This window comes from Lepidothrix coronata, unplaced genomic scaffold, assembly GCF_001604755.1.
Source record: "Lepidothrix coronata isolate B3197 unplaced genomic scaffold, Lepidothrix_coronata-1.0 Scaffold209, whole genome shotgun sequence".
NCBI classification, from domain to species: Eukaryota; Metazoa; Chordata; class Aves; order Passeriformes; family Pipridae; genus Lepidothrix; species Lepidothrix coronata.
The window spans coordinates 446,291-463,724 of NW_016690389.1; the positions used below are offsets into that span (position 1 = coordinate 446,291).

Below are 17,434 nucleotides of genomic sequence, written 5' to 3' on the forward strand. Positions count from 1 at the left end.
GTTCTTTGATACAGAAGTTCTGAAGAAGGTCTGGTGCCCTGCTTGGTCTAAATCAGGAGTTCTTCAAGCTCCGCTGGATTGCTCCATTTAATGATTTATGTTGTCTAAAAGCTTAAGTTCTGCATAAGGCCCTATCATAATATTTATCCAGTGCAGATATAATGGATGTCTCTTTACTGCTGCCTTCACAGCCTTTCTCATTTCCCCATCCATGTCACAGGCAGCTATCCCAGCCTTTTTACTGTTAGTAACAAAGAACCAGGAGAGAGGGAGACTTGAAGCCTGAATTTTCAGGCTTCAAGGACTTACAGCAGAGCAGTTGCTCCTTTTGATTAATTTCCTGTAGTTTATTGATTTGGAGAACCTGAAGAATTGTTAACCAGTGAGCTGTTATGTTATGTTCCTATCTCTGTGACCCTGAAGACATCTATTCCCATCCTCCACTGTCCTAGTGAGCTCTTCTGCCTCAAAGTTTTAAGGTTTTCAAATCTATATGTTTCCTGAGTCCTAAGTTTATTCTGTTAATGAACATCTCAAGAGTCAAGCTGTACAGAGCCCTGGACAATAGTGGAAGCAAGCTAGGAATCATCTGGGGAGTAGGGCTGAATGTTCGAGTTCCCGGTTGACTTTTATGTTGTTACCTAAGTCTCTAGATGCTTTTAAGTCTAGCAGCTTAGTCCTGAGAAAGGACACTGTTTTCAGTGAAAATCCAAGTGTAACATTGCCATTCCAAATAATATCCTTTGCCATATTTTGATATTTTTGATATCCTTGAACCCTGACCATATTTATAGTTTATGTATGTTCACAGACTTCAATTATACAGATTTCAATGATCAGAAAAAGACCGGTGGAGCTTTCTTAAATTGATGTTGATATGTAAATAGATTTATAATAGCAAGGCTAGTGAAATGGAGCATTGACTGACAAACAGTGAGGTCCTTGTTCCTTCTGTCTCTGGCCTGTTTGATTCCAGGTGTAAAACATTTGTGGCAACACCTTCAGGAGTTGGCAAGACTTAAGGAACAAGACATGTTCTCCCTCCCAGATCCCTAATTCCAGCATATCTTTGTCCATTTTCTCTAATCCTTTGCTAGCTGGTTAGGCAGTGTCCCCTCTGGCCTCTGAGAGAAGCATTTGCCAGAGATAAGCCTGCTCCTCAACAATCCCTAAGGCTACTGAATTTTCTGGAGCTTCTTCTGCCTTTCTGATTCTGTCTAATATAAAATCTCCATTACAGGGAATACTAGATGAATTTATTTAACTGTAAATGTGCATTCAAAAATAAAAGGAAACACCCTTCTATAAATAAACGTTTGTACAGCACAGGTCTGAAGACAATCTTCTGTGGTATGTGGAAGATTCGTCACTTTGCAAATTTAAAATTAATAGACACAGTGTAGCTACATTTATATGAAAGGGGTTTTGCCTGGTTGTGATGATGAAATAATTACCTAAAGCAGCCTCTTCAGTTTGAGGTTCTCTGAGTCTCAAGCACCAAGAAGAAAATGAAAACAACTATCTTCTAAGAAGAGTAAGGGTGGAATACAGGAAAGAGAAGATGCTGCAGCAATTGGTAATATCAGGCTAAAGTAGCTGTTGGATTCAGGTGACTAAACAGAGAAGTCAAAATATTATGGAAATGTACAGTGAAATAACAGCATGGAGAAAATCAAGGAAAAAGAATGAAAGTAAAATCAGTGAGTATAAAAATAGGAGGAAAGACAAAAAAGCCCAATACAGTCAGATTATTCTCTTTTAATACATCAATGTAGAAAAAGCTTCAAATGCCACCTCGGTTTAGGTTGTGAACTGCTCATTTTCCATCTGGGAGAGTCTAGAAAAGAGTCTGGGTATTATAGTACTAACTGCATTTACCTGTAAAAAAAAATGATACCTATTAAGACTTGGTATTTTGTGGTCAGCTATACAACAAATAACAATCTCTCCTTTTTCCATCAGAGGTTTTGCAAATAGGTGACTGTCTCACACAACTCAACTTCTGGTTGAGACTACAGAGAATTTTAGAGGTGGAAAACAGTCAGTGGAATCGCTGATTGTAATTCTTATGAGTAATTCCTTAACATTATATGGCAGACCTATCAAGTTTTCAGTCTTTGATATGTGGGGAAACCTGACATATTGCACTTTTTACAAGAAAACAATGCAGGGAATTCTCGTTCAAGAAACTGGATTTGCAAGAGAGTTTATGCATTAAAAAAATAATTATTTTCTTAATCATGATTCCAATTCATTCTTTTGGACTGTCTTTAAAGAAATACAAAATGCACATCAAAGGGGAAGATTATAGTGTACGTCTGATTCCACAGACTGAGTGGTCACCTTGTCACTGTATTTGGCCAGAGACATCAAATGCCTCAATGCTAATAGAGGAAATGTGCAGAAAGATTAATAAATATGTTAACACCAGGGAAATGAGAGCCAATAAAAGTAATTTCCTTTCAAACTTCCTTAGACTTTATATCACTGAATACAGTGATGTCTCAAAGCTGAAAAGTTTGCCTCAAAAGCAGACAGTATAATGTTATACAGAGGGAGCTGAATAGACCTTTTCCAGACACAGTGTCCCATTTCCTATTTATTTTGCAAGACTTAAATCAAGTATTACTTTACCTGTTACAAGAAAAGAAAACCAACAAAACCTCCAAACCCTTATACGAATTGAAGTTTGGAAAGTACATCTGATTCAAGAGAGTTTTAAATTATTGGAGTGCCTATTTCAGAAGGCTTTCACACCTGAGGAAGAAGTCATTTGATCACAATGATCCCTAACCTTACTGGGGAAATTCTGGCCAGCTTTCATACTTTTTCCCTATAGTTGGTTCTTAAAGCTTCTCTTTTGTTAAGTTAATTGCCTATCCTTGCCCTGCACCAGGCTAAAATTCAAGGAACCTGAAAAACAGCAATATTCCCGAAATCAGTATTTTTTGATCTACCTAACATCAGTGAAAAGTAGAAGCTGGTGGAACAGGATTCATCAAGAGTCTGGCCTTTTTTTCTGCCATAACTTTTATTTCTCCAAGTATAGCAAGAAGGAGTTTGAGCCACTTCCAGCCGGTACAGTCAGTTAATACCGAATGTCTTGTAGATTATCTCAATTTACGTACAAAATGAGCAAGTACGTTGTTTGACACGCTGTGTTTCCAAATCTGGCTGGGCCAAAGCCTGAAACCAGTGCTGTCCGCCGCACTGCAGAAGGAACAGTCCACGGCTTCAGAGGCCGGAGCGGGTGTTTCTCCCGCTCCCGGTTTATCCAGGGGCGAGCGGCGCTTCCCGTACTCGCTGTTCCCGCAGTGCCCGGGCACGGGAAGGCCCCGCTGTGTTCCCTGCTGTAAACACCATGAGATCAGCGCTCCCTGTCCCAAGGCAGGCACAACCCAGGCCATTCCCCACCGAGCTGCGACCTCCCCGCGCACAGGACCAGCCACAGCCCGGCGGGCACAGACCCGGACCGGGACAGACCCGGACCGGGACACACCCCGGCGGACCCCGCGCCCCCGGCCGGGCGGGGGAACGCAGCGAGGCGGGGCCGCTAGCCGCCCCGCCCCATCCTCGGGGATGCCGGGATGTTTACGGGCCCGGCAGGAGCGGCGTGGGGTGGAGAGCAGGTTGCGGCTGCTGCTGGTGCCCGCGTCGCTCGCCAGGAGCCCCGCTAGACGCCCGCCGCCAGTGCCGGCGCGGCCACGGGCCCGACGCGCCGGAGGAGCCGGGGAAGAGCGGCGGCCGGTGCCGGGCCCCCGCGGCAGGAGCAGGCGGAGCCGCGCTGCCCGGTGAGCGGCGCGGCGGCGGGTCCGAGGGGTGCCGGGTCCGGGGGGGTTCCCGGGGGGTCCCGGCGGCCGCGCCCGCGCTCCCGGGGCCGCTCCCCCCGCCGCGGGGTCCGCTGGCGGGCCCGCCCCCCGCCGCCTCCCATTGGCCGGCGGGGCCCCGGGGCGCAGCGCCATTGGCCGCGGCAGCTGCCGCTCCGCCCGCGCGTGGGAGGGGCCGGTGCGAGGCTGGCGGAGAGAAAGTTTGTGCGCGGCCGGGGCGGGACGGGGGGCGATGGCTGCGGGCGGCCCGGGCTGCACTGGGGGCTGCGCTGCCAGCGGGGCACCGCTGCCCCTGTCCCGCGGCCGGGGGGCGCCGAGGCGCTGTGTGCGCGCGTATGTGTGTGTCCGTGTGTGTGTGTGTGTGTTCACGCTTGTGTGCCGGCTGCGGGAGCGGTGCCCTGAGCGCTGCCGTGGCGTTTCGGACGGCGGGGCTGCCGCGCTGCCTCCGCCGAGCGGAGCGGGCGGCCGACGACCCTGCCCGGCCTCACCGCCTCTGGCTGCCCTGCCCCGCTTCCCGGTGCCTCTGCCGCGCTGTGTTGCTCGGGTGCCTCTCGCCAGCGGAGCTGCTTCCCGGGCTGTGCCTCCGCGTGTCCCCCCGGTTTCCTCCAGGTTTTCGTGCCCTCCTCCTGCCTGGGGCGGCTGTATGGCACATCCTCCCCGGGGCAGCCGCGGGGACAGCCCAGCCTGGGGCTTTCGCCAGGGCACCAAGTGAAAACAGCGCCGTCGGCGGGAGCCGCGGCCCTGCGGCGGGGGGCGGGGGAGCCCTGGCCCGTGGGACCCGCTGGGAGCCCCCGGGAGGGCGCGGGGGGTGCCCGGCCGTGGTCCCGCCGTCCCTCCTCCCGCTCCCCGCCCGCCCGGTGTCGGCCGGACCGGTTCCCCGGGGCCGTGCGGGGCTGGTGGAGCTGGGGGCAGCAGGGGAACGCTGGAAGGGAGACATCCTCCGTCTGTTGGGGATGCCCCCCCTCCTTGACCTTACCCAGCGCCCCACCTCGGTTATTTAGTACTGGCCCTGAATTCTGTTCTGTGTCTGTGCGAGCTATACCTGCCTGGCCTTAGGGTTCAGAAGTTCAGAAAGCTGTCAGCGGAATGTGCTTTGTTTTGGTCTGCGTTTTGTGAGGAGCGTCATTTCTTGAATGGTAGAACTTAGGATATTCACCTTAGTTTTGGTAAAAGATGATGGGAGGGTGTTCATTAATCACACAAGTATTTGATTATTATTAGAAAAAATGTTTTCATTTTTTTCTTTTCTTGCACCAACTCAGTGGTAACTTTTTTGTCACCTTCGAAGTGATAGCAATGTTTTCTCAGATTGCAGATTGCATCACTTCTTGGGAAAGGTCACACATACACAGTAGTTTCACTGACTGTAGTGGATATATTTCCTATATAAAGTTGTATTACAAGCTTGAGATGCAGAAATTACGGTGAATAATATGTTAACCTATAAAATACACACTTTGGATTACTGGAGGATTATATTGGATGAGTAGATTTGCTAAATCAAGACAAATGAAATTTAAAAGTATTTTACTTTCCAGGCTATTTAGGAGACAATTCAAGTGTTGCGGTGCTGTAGAAATGTCTGTATTTTAAACTTCAGACTCACACTATCTTGAGAGAGAGGAAATGCAGTAGAAAAGAGCCATGGGCTGTGGAAAACTTAGGCAGAGGAAGGAAAACTGTTGTGTTATGGAAAGAGGGAAACTTACAAGCCATGTCCCACAGCTTTCAAGTAAGAACGTGAAGCCCTGCAAGTTTGTTTGTTTGTTTTTCTTTTTTTGATACTGGAAGAATAATATTTAAGAGCATTTGTTCTTTAGTTTCAAAACATGAAGATGCTGTATTTATAAATATTTGATGTTTGGATAAATGACTTCTCAAAGCACACTTAGAGGTTTTTCACTGTAAGGGTGGAAATACTGCCTTTGTCCTAGATATCTTGTATTCAACACACCACTTAGTCATTGCATTAAAAAAAATAATTTAAAAGCAAATCAAGGAATTCTATCCAACTAAACTTTTTTTGGTTGACTTATCACAGTGTCTTCCAGGGTCTACAAGAATTAGGAGTTTGTTTCAAAAGAAGAAAAAATTTTAACATTTTGGAGTTAATCTGAAGGCCCGTGAGCAAATGAGAAACTCAAATGAAAAACGGAGTGCAGGAAGTTAGTTACTAATTTTACTGTGATCTGTGGTATCTTCTGAATTGTTAGATAGATAGCCTATCCATCCATGCCTTTCTCTTTTTTTGTGTAAGAGTTGAGCTCAGTTGCGCAAAATAGAGCCAGTCCTGTGTATTTGTCCGCAGAGACGATTTGGAGAGGCAGTTTGTTCATATGTGCAAAACCCACCCATGTTTAGTGAACTCTCAGTCCAGTTCTCTGCACTTATACCAGCTCTGCGTTCAGTTGTATTGCCATCGATGCTGTGTTGCCTTCTGAAATTTGACATTGTTCCAAACATCTGTGCTGAGTGGTTGAGTTCACGTTACCTTGGAAAGTCCCCTGGGAAAAGTCAAGCTGCAGTAACTTCTTGTCTACCTCCAAGGGAGTTTTTGATTATTCAGAAATCCTTCCTGATTCCCAAGGAGTAGAATTTAGGAGGGGGTGGGGATTATCTTATGCAGGTTAATGCTGTGGATAGTCATAGGAGTTAACTGACTAATTTCCAGAGAATTTATTCACTTTAGCTGCGTTACATCTGCTTTGCAACAGAGACGAAAATAACTGACCAAAATACCAAAGTGGTGATAAGGGCAGCCTTTAGAGCACTGATTTGGTGTGTTTATCACCATTTGACCTCCCTGGCCACATGGGAAGGAACTGAGCTCTAGACTGAAGTACATCATCTTGCTATGTGTTTCCTATTTTAGTAAGTATTAAAGTGATTCTTCCTGTCAGGTTAGTTAAAAAAGCTTCAGAGAAGCAGTGCTATTAAAATGAGTTGCTTCTCTGGTAAAGAACATCCTGTGCATTTGTCTCTAGCACATGGAACATAACTATGCTTTAGTTGTGATTTTTGTAGCTAGAAAATACACAGTATGTTTCAAGTGCCGTTATTCCCCTGTTGGGCAAACAGAACACATACTTAATTAAGGGAATTTGTTATAAAGCTTTAAAGAAGACATTAAAAAGAGGAGTTGTTAAGAAAATACTATGAATAATCATGTTAAAACCTGATTGCAGTGTAGTTAATCTTGTGATATTAGTGATTTTCTTGCTTTGGGTTACAGGTGACAGAGTAAATAGACTGCTTGCATCATGGGGCATTTGAGAGTCTGCATTCAAGCCTCTTTGCTTTAAGCTGCTTGAAATGATTTATAACAAAGTTATTGCTGTCTTATTTAGTAGCTGGGTTTGTGTTGGACCAGACTAATTACTTCGCAATGTCATAAAAGTACATGTAGAGCTTGTAGATTAGATTCTTGCTGAAGTCTTTGGGGAGATTTGAGTTGGATGCTGTGAAGTGTTGATGAACCAGTCATTTTCAGTGCATTTTAATTTTCTGTTGTCAGTGTATAGTGTTGACAAAACTACTGATTCCTAGAAAGCTGAAGGCAAAAATATCACAAGTGAACTTAAAGTTAATTCTAAAATAAGAATTAACTTGTGGTGGGAAAATGTATAGCATTCTGCCCTGTAGAGGCCCTTCTTCTGTACCCTTTTCGTTCTCATCTGAGAGCAGATCCAAAAAAGGAGTTGTCTTTGCAGCAGTGAACTTCCAGTCCTTGCCCTGACTGAAACTCAGAAGTGTGTGTTAGGTATGTGGGCTGTGTGTGAAGTTCATGGAGACAAGCAGGACTTCATAGGAGGAGTAGCAAGCAGCCAGCAGAATACTGAATGCACAGCTAGTCCTCGAGGATACTCCAGAACCACAAATTGATCTAGCATATTTTAGGCAGTGGCGGTTTAGTGTAAAACATAGAAACAGCTGTGAGCTTAAGTGTTGGTCTGCCTCTGAAGTGAGTGTGCTGGCTGCTACCTGCTTTGCTTCTGGACCCAGGGATCCTGGATTACTCACTGTTGTTATACATGATTTCGGGATTCAATGGTAATGCTGCTCAGAGGGTCACAGAAAGCCTGGTGTCTCTTTTCTTTATAGTGCTTCATTCATTTTTATCATCTTTGGGCTAGCAAACTATATACTGCAGGTATATTTTTTTCACCTTACCTGCAGTAAGGTGTTATCTTGCACTGCTTTCTCAGATATTTATACATTTCTTTAAGGAGTGTATGGAATTTGTTGTTAAATGTGTTCTTCATCACCTGTAGCAACATGGGCGTTATCAGACACAGTTGTGGCACAGTGGTATCCACCCAGCCTTCCTACCAGGATGTATTTTCCCTGTACCTAGCCATAATGGGTTTATCTGACAGTGCTTCCAGTCTTTTAATTTGCCCTGCGTATTTGTTAACTATGTGAAGCTCACCTGTTTACACTTTTAGTAAATCTCTTCAGCATCTTTTTGCGAATAATTTGTTTTTACAGATGAATTTAAAACCATCCCTTCATTAGGGAGTGATCTCTTCCCTCTCTGCATGTGGGAGTTGTAAGGTTTTGGGGTAGTAAGGCTTTCCAAATCATGTCTTAGCTTCCTTCTTCTGAAAAATCTTTGAGTTTTTTTTTTCTTTTCATTTTGTCCCCAGTTTGACTTGTTACCCTGGTTTATTCTCCTTCCATTTAATTTGCTTCCTAGTTCTAGTTTTCCATACAGTGTTTTGTTGACAAAGCTCTTGGCTTGTTCAATCAATTGCCTTCTCTCTGTGCTGGCTCTTGCCTTCCAGTTACAGCTTTTTTGAGTTGAAGTGCTTGTTCAGCTCCATGCTAAGGGTGAAATACAGTTAAATGTGGTGAGCTAATGTTGGTACTGTTGCCAGAAGGGAGATGTTCTGCAGTTCTCTTCCTACATCTCCTGTCCTTGAACTTCCCCTGTTTTTTTTTCTCTGGTGCTCAGCAGACTCCTGCATGCCCTGGTTCTGCTCACTGCTTGCAGAGCATAAGCCTAGGTGCTTTAGAGAATTAAATCAGCTCAGCACCAGGTCCAAAGAGTTCAAGATGGGAACGCAGGATCATGTGGCAGAGAAAGGGAGGGAAAGCAAGACCTTTGGTGTTACTGAGCTATTAAACTGACTTGTATAATTTCATGTTAGAGATGTAGTTTGGCAATAGATTGAACTGATCCAAGTTAGGGCTGTTCTAGTCCCAACTATGTCCTCCCCTCTGTCTTTTGCCATCATGATTCTGTCCTTATCTCTACAATGGTACGATTCGGGGAAATTAACTGGGAAAAAGTGACTTTTGGTGAAGGTTAGTTTTCAGCTTGTTTCAATTCTCTTACCAGGACTCTGGGTAGCCACAGGAGCCTCCCTGCAAGGAGGGTCTGGGAGTCATGGCTGAAGGCAGGGGAAGCAGCAGCATCGTGTAATCAGTTCATGGCATCTTAGAACTTAATTCTTACAGAGGCAGGAGCACAGCAGAGTGTGATGTGGGCTGAGGATTTGCTTTCCTCATAGTATCATAGTTAGATACAATACTTCATTCCCTGTAAAACTTTTCACTGTGATGTGATCATGATCCACCTATGTCCCTTATAACTGGCTATTCAGTATGAAGAAATGGGTTATCAAATTTCTTTCAGGTGAATTGACGTTAAATGAAAATGCAGAAGGCTGCTGCTCAAGCAGTTTCAGTTGTGTTTCTTCTTCAGTTCACATGAAATAAACAAATAGTTCAATAAGGGGCAAGTCCGTGCATGTACAACCCTTCGGGAGCACCTTGCAAGATAAGCAATCTACTGGAGTGACATAATTGAAATAGAGAGGGAGAAGTAAACAAGGTATAATGTCTTAAATTGTGCAAATGAATGAAGAGGAAGGGGAGCAGACTTGCGAAGTGGGAGGGCTTGGACTTTAATCTTCTAGTCAGACAGCACTGAGTGAACTCTTAGTAGTTGGGGGAAGACAGTGACTGCTGTATGTGTTTTCAGGGTTGGAATGGAAATACACCTGATAAGTTGGGCCAAATGGATGAGAAAATTGCATATGAACTGTTAGTGCATTCTTTTACATTTTTGGAAATGTATGATTTGTGTATGGCTGCTTCTGTTCTTGCTAAAACCAGCTTTTACCCCAGCTTAACTCTCGGTGTGTTCTTTGAGTGCTTTGACTGAACCGGGGCCTCTGGTGGTCTAGTGGTTAGGGTGCAGGACTCTCACCGCTGCGACCCTGGTTCGATTCCTGGCCCCCCGGGCAGATGGAGCTCGTTAGCCCTGTGAGGCAATCCATCTAAGAGAAGGTCACTCTAAACAAACCTACGTTCTGAGACCCTCACTGCCACTGTCCCGAGTTTCACCACTGTCCGAGTTTCACAAGGTCACTCTAAACAAACCTACGTTCTGAGACCCTCACTGCCACTGTCCGAGTTTCACCACTGTCCGAGTTTCACCACTGTCCGAGTTTCACCACTGTCCGAGTTTCACTCGGCCCCGGCAGATGAACCTCAGGATTAAAGGGTGGGCTCAGTTCAGCGCACGCTGTGTCTCACCTAAAAAATCCACTGCGCAGGCTTGAAGGGTTAATGACCCTTCCCAAATCTTCGCTCGCGAAGACTGGCCATTATTATTATTATTATTGACTGAACCAGCCATGAGTGGGAAATTTGGACATAAATTTGCTGGAAAATGCAGTATTTCCATTTAGTTAGCTGATATCTACTTGTAGATTAACAAGGACTGGGGATTTGTATTGTCCACATTCAAGGCTGTCTCTGCAGAGGAGAGGAATGTCTTGTCATCTTGTGGCTTTTAGGAACTGTTTCTAAAATTAAGGCTAAGTTCTAAAATTAAGGCTAATCCTACTTGAATATAGATGTATACAGATTGATATTCGATCACTTTCAGCACTTTAAAAGTTGCATATACAACTTTCCTCTGTTGTGGATGCTTCTGCAGAGAATTTGACAAATGAGTATGTATTTTCCACACTTGAGAATACCTTCTATTTTTTTTTTCCCTGGACAGTGTGAAGCAAATATTTGCTATTAGCCAGCAGTGGTAAAAATGAAATATTCTGTGTACACACAGTTAGGTATAGATGTGTAATCTGTAAGAATGTGCTGACGTGTGTATATATGTATTACTATGCATAGATATAAAGTATGTGTATATATAAGTATCCTAATAGGGATAAATGACTTTTTATTGTGATAGTGATTAACATGGTCTTCCAGTACTGAGTTTGCTTTATCTCTTGCCAGTTAGTCTTGGCAGAGTTCAAGTGGATGTCAGTTTACATACATTTTGAGTTATTAATGCTTGCATATAAAAAGACATGTAAATATAAACATTATAAATTGCAGCTACACCCAGTGTTGAGTGGGTGCTGAAGTGTTGATCAGTGTTGGTGACCTTACAAAGTGTAAGGGCTGGGTTTGACCAGCAAGCCAGTTTCCTCCAGTGGCCAAGCTTTTGCCTTAAAGAGGTTAAGAAATTACTTAAAGACAGTCCAGTATATAAACTAATACTGTGGCTGTTTTTTAACCTGCTCACATCAAGCTGAAGGGCCGGGCTGTCATTTCTGGGTCTGAATTTTGTCTCCTCCCACGAGATATGTGGCTTTGGTCTCAGAGCTGAGGGTTATTTCAGTGTGACTCTCCAGCTGACAGAGAGCAGTGCTGGAATCAGACTGGCACGCTCGGGCTCCCTGGCACACACTGCTGGGATTAACAGTGGTGTGGTGGGCTGCCTGATTGTGTTTGGGATATTCAGTAAGGCATTTGGAAATCTAAACCCTTGTTTCCAGAGCACAGGGCTTTTTTTCAGGTTCAAGCAGGGTGACTGAATATTCTACCTACATTTAAATTGTGCTTTTGGGTAGCTGAGAGTCAACATGTGATATAAGCAAGTGGGAATATTTCTTTAGCCTGTATGCTTATATGCAAACTAGTATTAATATATGGTTTTGGTTTTGTTTTTCCCCTCAGCTGACGATGATCCTTATCTTTGAATTTAGCTAGCAAAGAGAGTTGAAAAGTTTAGTTATCTAAACCTTGCCATTTTAAATCCAAGTTAGATACTGAAGAATCTAACTTGAATCCAAAAATAGGATGTGTAGGGTATTAAATGGATAATTGTTTCTGGAGAGCCTTGGCTCTAACCTAACTCAAATAATGGCTATAGTAAAAACTAAAAATACCTGCCTTTAATTGATTGTGTAATCCAGAAGTAAACATAGTACATTCCTTCGTTTGTGAACAGCAGCTAAATTGACTGTGTGCCTGATCAGCACATTGTGAACTGGTGAAACTTCATGTTTCTCTGTGTTAGCAATTATGTGGAGTAGTTACGTCTGTATTTTGCAGAAAGAAAGAAGACTGAGATTCTCAGGTTCTCAGCAGAACTGTAACACTCTGAATATTCTGTTAAGTAGCTGCTGCTTTTGCTTTTTTCTTAAAGTAGAGCTGTTTTTGCTTTGACATTGATTATTATATATTCTCACTTAAGATGCAAAATTGATAACCAAGTGCATAGCGTGTAGCTAATGGAAACCATGTATCACTGAGACTATTAATGATGTTTTCTATGGGAAAACATTGTATTTTTTATTGTTGTAAAATCTGCTGTCTGTTAAAGCAATACCATTTTTACCTTAAGACCAAGAAATGTATTTCAATGTGAATACTTTAAGGACTTGAAGCTATGAAACTAGTGCTTAAAAAAAAAATGTTTCACGTGATTAGGCAGTGCATTTAAGCTTTTTCTCCTGAAGTAATTTGATCAGGTTTGTGAAGACTTAGTTGCTAGACTTAAGTCACAAGGATTTCAAATTTTTCCTAGGTATCTTTCTTTTTAAAATGTTATTTTAAAATACATTTCAGTGATCTGAAAGCAATGAGCTCTGGCTCCTGTTCAGGAGTGTGTCTTCTGCTCTGACTAACAGTCATGGGTAGTCCCACCTCTGCTCTAGCAGGCTGCTGGAAACCACCTGGAAAGCTGAGTGCTGACTGTGGGATGTGAGCTTGGGGTATAGGAGCACGCCTTTGCCTTTATATCTTTGCATAATCTTCAGATGTGTGGGCAGATCTCTGAGAGCGTTGACAGGTGGCCACTGAGGACCTGAATAGGGACAGCGAGGCCTGTTTGTGAAGGAAGGAAAGGGTGTTACTCCCAGTTCAGGCACTTGCAGTTTGATAGTCTTACTAGTGAGGACTTGGCTTCCTTTTGCTGTCTTGTGGAGTAAATAGTGCCAATTGGAGGAGTTCCTGTGCAGTTGTGATTTCAAATGAAAAATGGGTTGTGCTGTCTGTATCCCCAGGTACTTCTTCCTGCATCCTTTATGTGTAGGTGTCACCTACTGTTTCAATCAACTGAGAAAGTCAAAGAGTTGAAATATTAGTCATTAACCAGAAGTCATCTCATACCTGTAAAGTGTTAGCAGCCATAACCTGAGTGTAAAATTTAGCATATATGGTTGTGTCCTGTGATCACTGTTGTGTGCACGCTGTCTGAATGCAAATGATTTTCATCTTCAAAACGGTGAACATTGTCTTTGCAAGAGAAATGATTCAGAAAGTGTTTCATCGTTCCTTTCTCTGCAAGTGGTGTTCTGTAGGCAAGGAGTCCTTTCCCTCTACATGATTGGTTTGAGAGCGTTTAGAAACATGAGTTATATTTGGCCCCTTGGGGGTTTTGGAGGGTGGTGCTGGTGTAGTTGACTCGCCCCTCTCCTCCTCTGTTGTCTGTTTTCCATGAACCATTATATATTGTGGTGATGGATTTGCAAAAGAAGGCCTATGGATTTGCAAAAGAAGGCCTTTGTATTACTTGTTTAAAGAGGTGACAGATAAGTCACAAATAGATGTGTTTTGTGATTGCATTTCAATTTTCAACAAGCATAGACTCTTTGCAGTATTTTTAGTGTCTTTTCACTGTAAATTAGAACTTGAAAACGATCTTTGTAAGAGTAACAATTACTGCCTCAGTTCAAGTTTAAACTTGATCAATATTATACCATTATATTTTGACCTGGAGTTAATATCAAGGTGAAAGGCATACCTCACAATGAAGTCTTCAGGCAACAAAATCCAGTTCTTGCTTATGATGACAAACAGTACAAGATTCAATTTGCATCCTTGCCATCTCTTTGCATCCTTGGGATTTTGTATGATGAAAATGTCAGATTTCTCTGAAATGTGAATCTATCATTGCAGTCTTCAAAGACAAAAGCAAATTAAAAAAATAGAATATCTTTTGTCTTTCTGCAAAAGTATCAACAAATCCACAAGTTAATCTTCCATGCTTTGTGTGGTAGAATGTGTCACCTCTTTGGTCTGCTTGTTTTTTATCATAAAACTAAGCCACAGAAGGTGGAGCCACTGGCAGTGATAATATGATTTCTCCCATTTCTACTCTTTTCCCAGATTCAAAAAGGGAGAAAAAAGAGAGAGACCAAGTCCCAAACACTTGGATGGATGTGTCCCTGACCATTCAGATAAGATGAACATATTGTGTAATTCCTGAATCAACATACATCATCTAAACATTTCAGCTTAGATTTCATTAATCTTGGGTATATATTTGCAATAGGGGATAAAGAGTTTTGTGTTTACTTCTTTTCCCTGGGCATTTTGAAACAAGTGTCTGACCCATAGGAGTTATCTTTTGGTGCATTACATGGTCAGGATTTTCAATACTTAAACATATTAGTAAAACACACACAAAACCTTCAGTAGAAATACTGATGCTATTGAAAAGATTTAAATTCTTATAAAGACTCTTCAAAATAGCACTTCAGAAAAGAATTATTGCCTTTTTAGCAGTGATTGAAAGATCTCTACAACAAGAAACTAGCAGAAGATTCCTTATTCCTTCCCCAGAATTTATTGCAACTGGATAAACCCCTGTGAATCTACCTGGAGAATTTAGATGAAGCTTTGTGACAACAGTTTAATTTTCAGTGCTGCTGTGTTATGATTTCTTGCCTTGGAGAGGAGGTTGTATGGGAGATGCTTTAGAACTTGCCAGAAGAAGTGTTAGTGTTGGTGTCCTAGTGCTGGCTGAAAGATTGCCTGGTCAGTGGTGTGTGCTGTCTCTGCCAGCTGATTCACCCTTTCTCAGCATGATCCCTCTGACAGTCTTAGAAGTCTTGGCAATTCCTGCTTCTTTTTTTCTGCTTCTCACTGTAGTTTGATAATTCATTTTTTTAAAATTATTTATTTTATTTTGACCTGCCTGAAACTGCTTTTTTTGGATCTTTTTTGTCGGTGGACTAGTTGCAGTTAATACATTACAACAGGAAATTGCTGCCTGTCTGCTTCATACAGGAGTATGATGGGTGGGAAGGCAAAGCCTAAAGGGACCCTTAGTTGCTCTGGAGGGTGGCTGTGGTTTGGTGTTAGGAATAGCTAATGGCACTGGGATGGTGGGGGGTGACTGCTTTAAATGGGCCAGGGAGAGCAGATCACTAATGATTTGTTTGTGTATCCAATCCACTGCTTAGTACCCAAGGTGGAAACTGTGTACTCATGGAGAAACTTTGCAAAGCTGCTTTGTGATTATTTTGTCTATTAGTAATGTTATCACAACAATACTGCAAGAACTGAGCACGAACTGTTCGTTAGTTTCTTAAATATTTTGCAATTAAGCCTTTCTAAGGTTTTCTGCTTTCTGTTATTTCTAGCCCTTTTAATACTCTATAGACATTATTGGGAAGATTTGCATGCGTTTTAACAGCTAATAGATTCTGTGCTTTCATGCTGAACTTGAAATGCGATTTGAGAAAAATTTTTACACTCACTCTAAACAAAGATTTGTGGAATGTAAATAGCTTTGTATTCAGAAGTACATAGGTTTAGCAGAATAAATTTGTCATAGGAAATTTCCTAATGTTAAATGTTAGGAGGTATCATAAAAATTGTTTTATGTCTAACTATCTCTAGAACATTCAGGATTTGGGGCAGGAAATAAGAAAAAAAATAATAAATTGAAAAGAAAGAATAGTATCCCTGTCAGACACGACTCTTATTCCTCCAAAGATCTTGGCAGGTTTGACCAGGTAATAGGCAGAGATACTTCATGTTGGTGTGATGAAAAAGTTGTTCAGGGCTTGCCTCTTATTTGTATGGAAGTTTATTTCCTTGTTTGCATTTGAAGCTGCCAGGGAACTTTGTTGTCTTCATCTGCATAGAGGTGGCCCCTGTAGGCACCAGTAACACTGGTATTGCACCTGCTCCCCTCAGCAGTGTTGAATAACCTAAGAAAGGATTCCCTTAGTTGAGGAAAAAAAGCCTCCTGAGTATTTGTGGTTTTGTCTCTCCTGTTCTTCCTAGTAATGATTCAGTGCATTTTACAATGCTTATGATTGGTCAAAGCCTTGGGAACTTGGCAGGGATCTTCTCTGATGGGAAATGAGAAGTTCGTGGTTGAGAATAGAGGCTGTACTTCTAATATAGTATTTCAAAGGCCTTTTAGCTAGCTTGTCAGAATGTAATGAGTGTACCTGGTTAGCTTTTTTCTGTTTAGGTGCAACTACTCTTGCATACTCCCTAAAATCTACAGATTTTGCAACGTAAGCCATATGTGCGCTGCAGTTTTAAGTCTTCTGCTGATCTGCTATTTCCTGTGCTGTCCGTAGGTCCAAGGTACTGGCCAGCAGGTATCTGTGAAGTTAAACAAGCAGTTGGTGACGTTAAAGAATAATGGGATGATACAGGTTTTATTAGACAGAGCCATTTGTCTGGTGCAAGTAGTTTTAATTCACATTTTTTAGTAATAAGTTCAGATGTGTATAGTGATTTATTAAATTTTATAGAATAGCTAAACATAAAAAAAAAATCTCCTTTCCCGAACAGTGCAGGGTTGGAATAGTTAAATGTTCATAAACTCAAGCATACAAATGAGAAGATGGATTACTTTGTTGTTCTGCTGATTTTCATCAATCATAAATACAGACTGAATTACAGTGTAATGACTGTATTTTTCTTTTCAGGACATAAGGAACACTTGTACGTTACAGAATGGATGAACAATCACAAGGCATGCAGGGGCCTACTGCTCCACCATTTCAGCCACAGGTACATATATCTGGTGTTGTTTTTTTTTTTTAAACTTATTCAAGAGTGGATGCTATCATTTCTCAAAAAGAGGAAGAGATAATTTTATTTCTTGTTGGAATAATGAAACTGTAAGCAGATAGATTGTGTTCTGGTGATCCTGAAGTTAATTGTAATTATTGTAATTGTCTACCAGCGTGTACTGGTGCATGACATTATTGCTACCAAGGTGCAGAGATTTACACTTCCCTGTGTTGAACTGCATGAGGGTCCTGTCAGCCCATTTCTCCAGCCTGCTGAGGTCCCCTAGGATGGCATCATGACCCTCTGGCACATCAGCCATTCCTCCCATGTTTGTGTGCCCCGTGAACTTGCTGAGAGTGCTCTTTGCCCCATCATCTGGATCATGAATGATGATGTTAAGCAGGATTGGACCCAGTATGGACTTCCAAGGTACGCTGCTAGCTAGTGGCCTCCAACTAGACTTTGTGCGATTAGAAGCTCATTTTCTATTTGAAATTAAGTGCCTGAAAGCTCTGGCCTAGTCTATTATCTGCAAA

The 17,434-nt window shown here is 42.6% G+C and overlaps 1 protein-coding gene across 5 annotated transcripts in view; it reads left to right on the forward strand.

Annotated features, from left to right (window-relative positions):
- The first annotated feature begins 3,726 nt into the window (after positions 1-3,726).
- Positions 3,727-17,434, forward strand: part of NEK7 (NIMA related kinase 7) — a 61,877-nt gene continuing 48,169 nt past the window's right edge. For 2 of the 5 annotated variants that reach the window (XR_001877709.1, XM_017832929.1), the window contains exons 1-2: positions 3,727-3,791; positions 16,811-16,895. Coding sequence is in view for 4 of the 5 variants with exons in the window: in XM_017832929.1 (XP_017688418.1) it covers positions 16,839-16,895 (57 nt within the window). In the remaining variant the exon portion in view is untranslated. Of the gene's footprint in view, positions 3,792-4,008; positions 4,028-14,111; positions 16,464-16,519; positions 16,896-17,434 lie in introns of those variants that run through there. The other 3 variants (XM_017832932.1, XM_017832931.1, XM_017832930.1) reach the window with 3 other exon arrangements.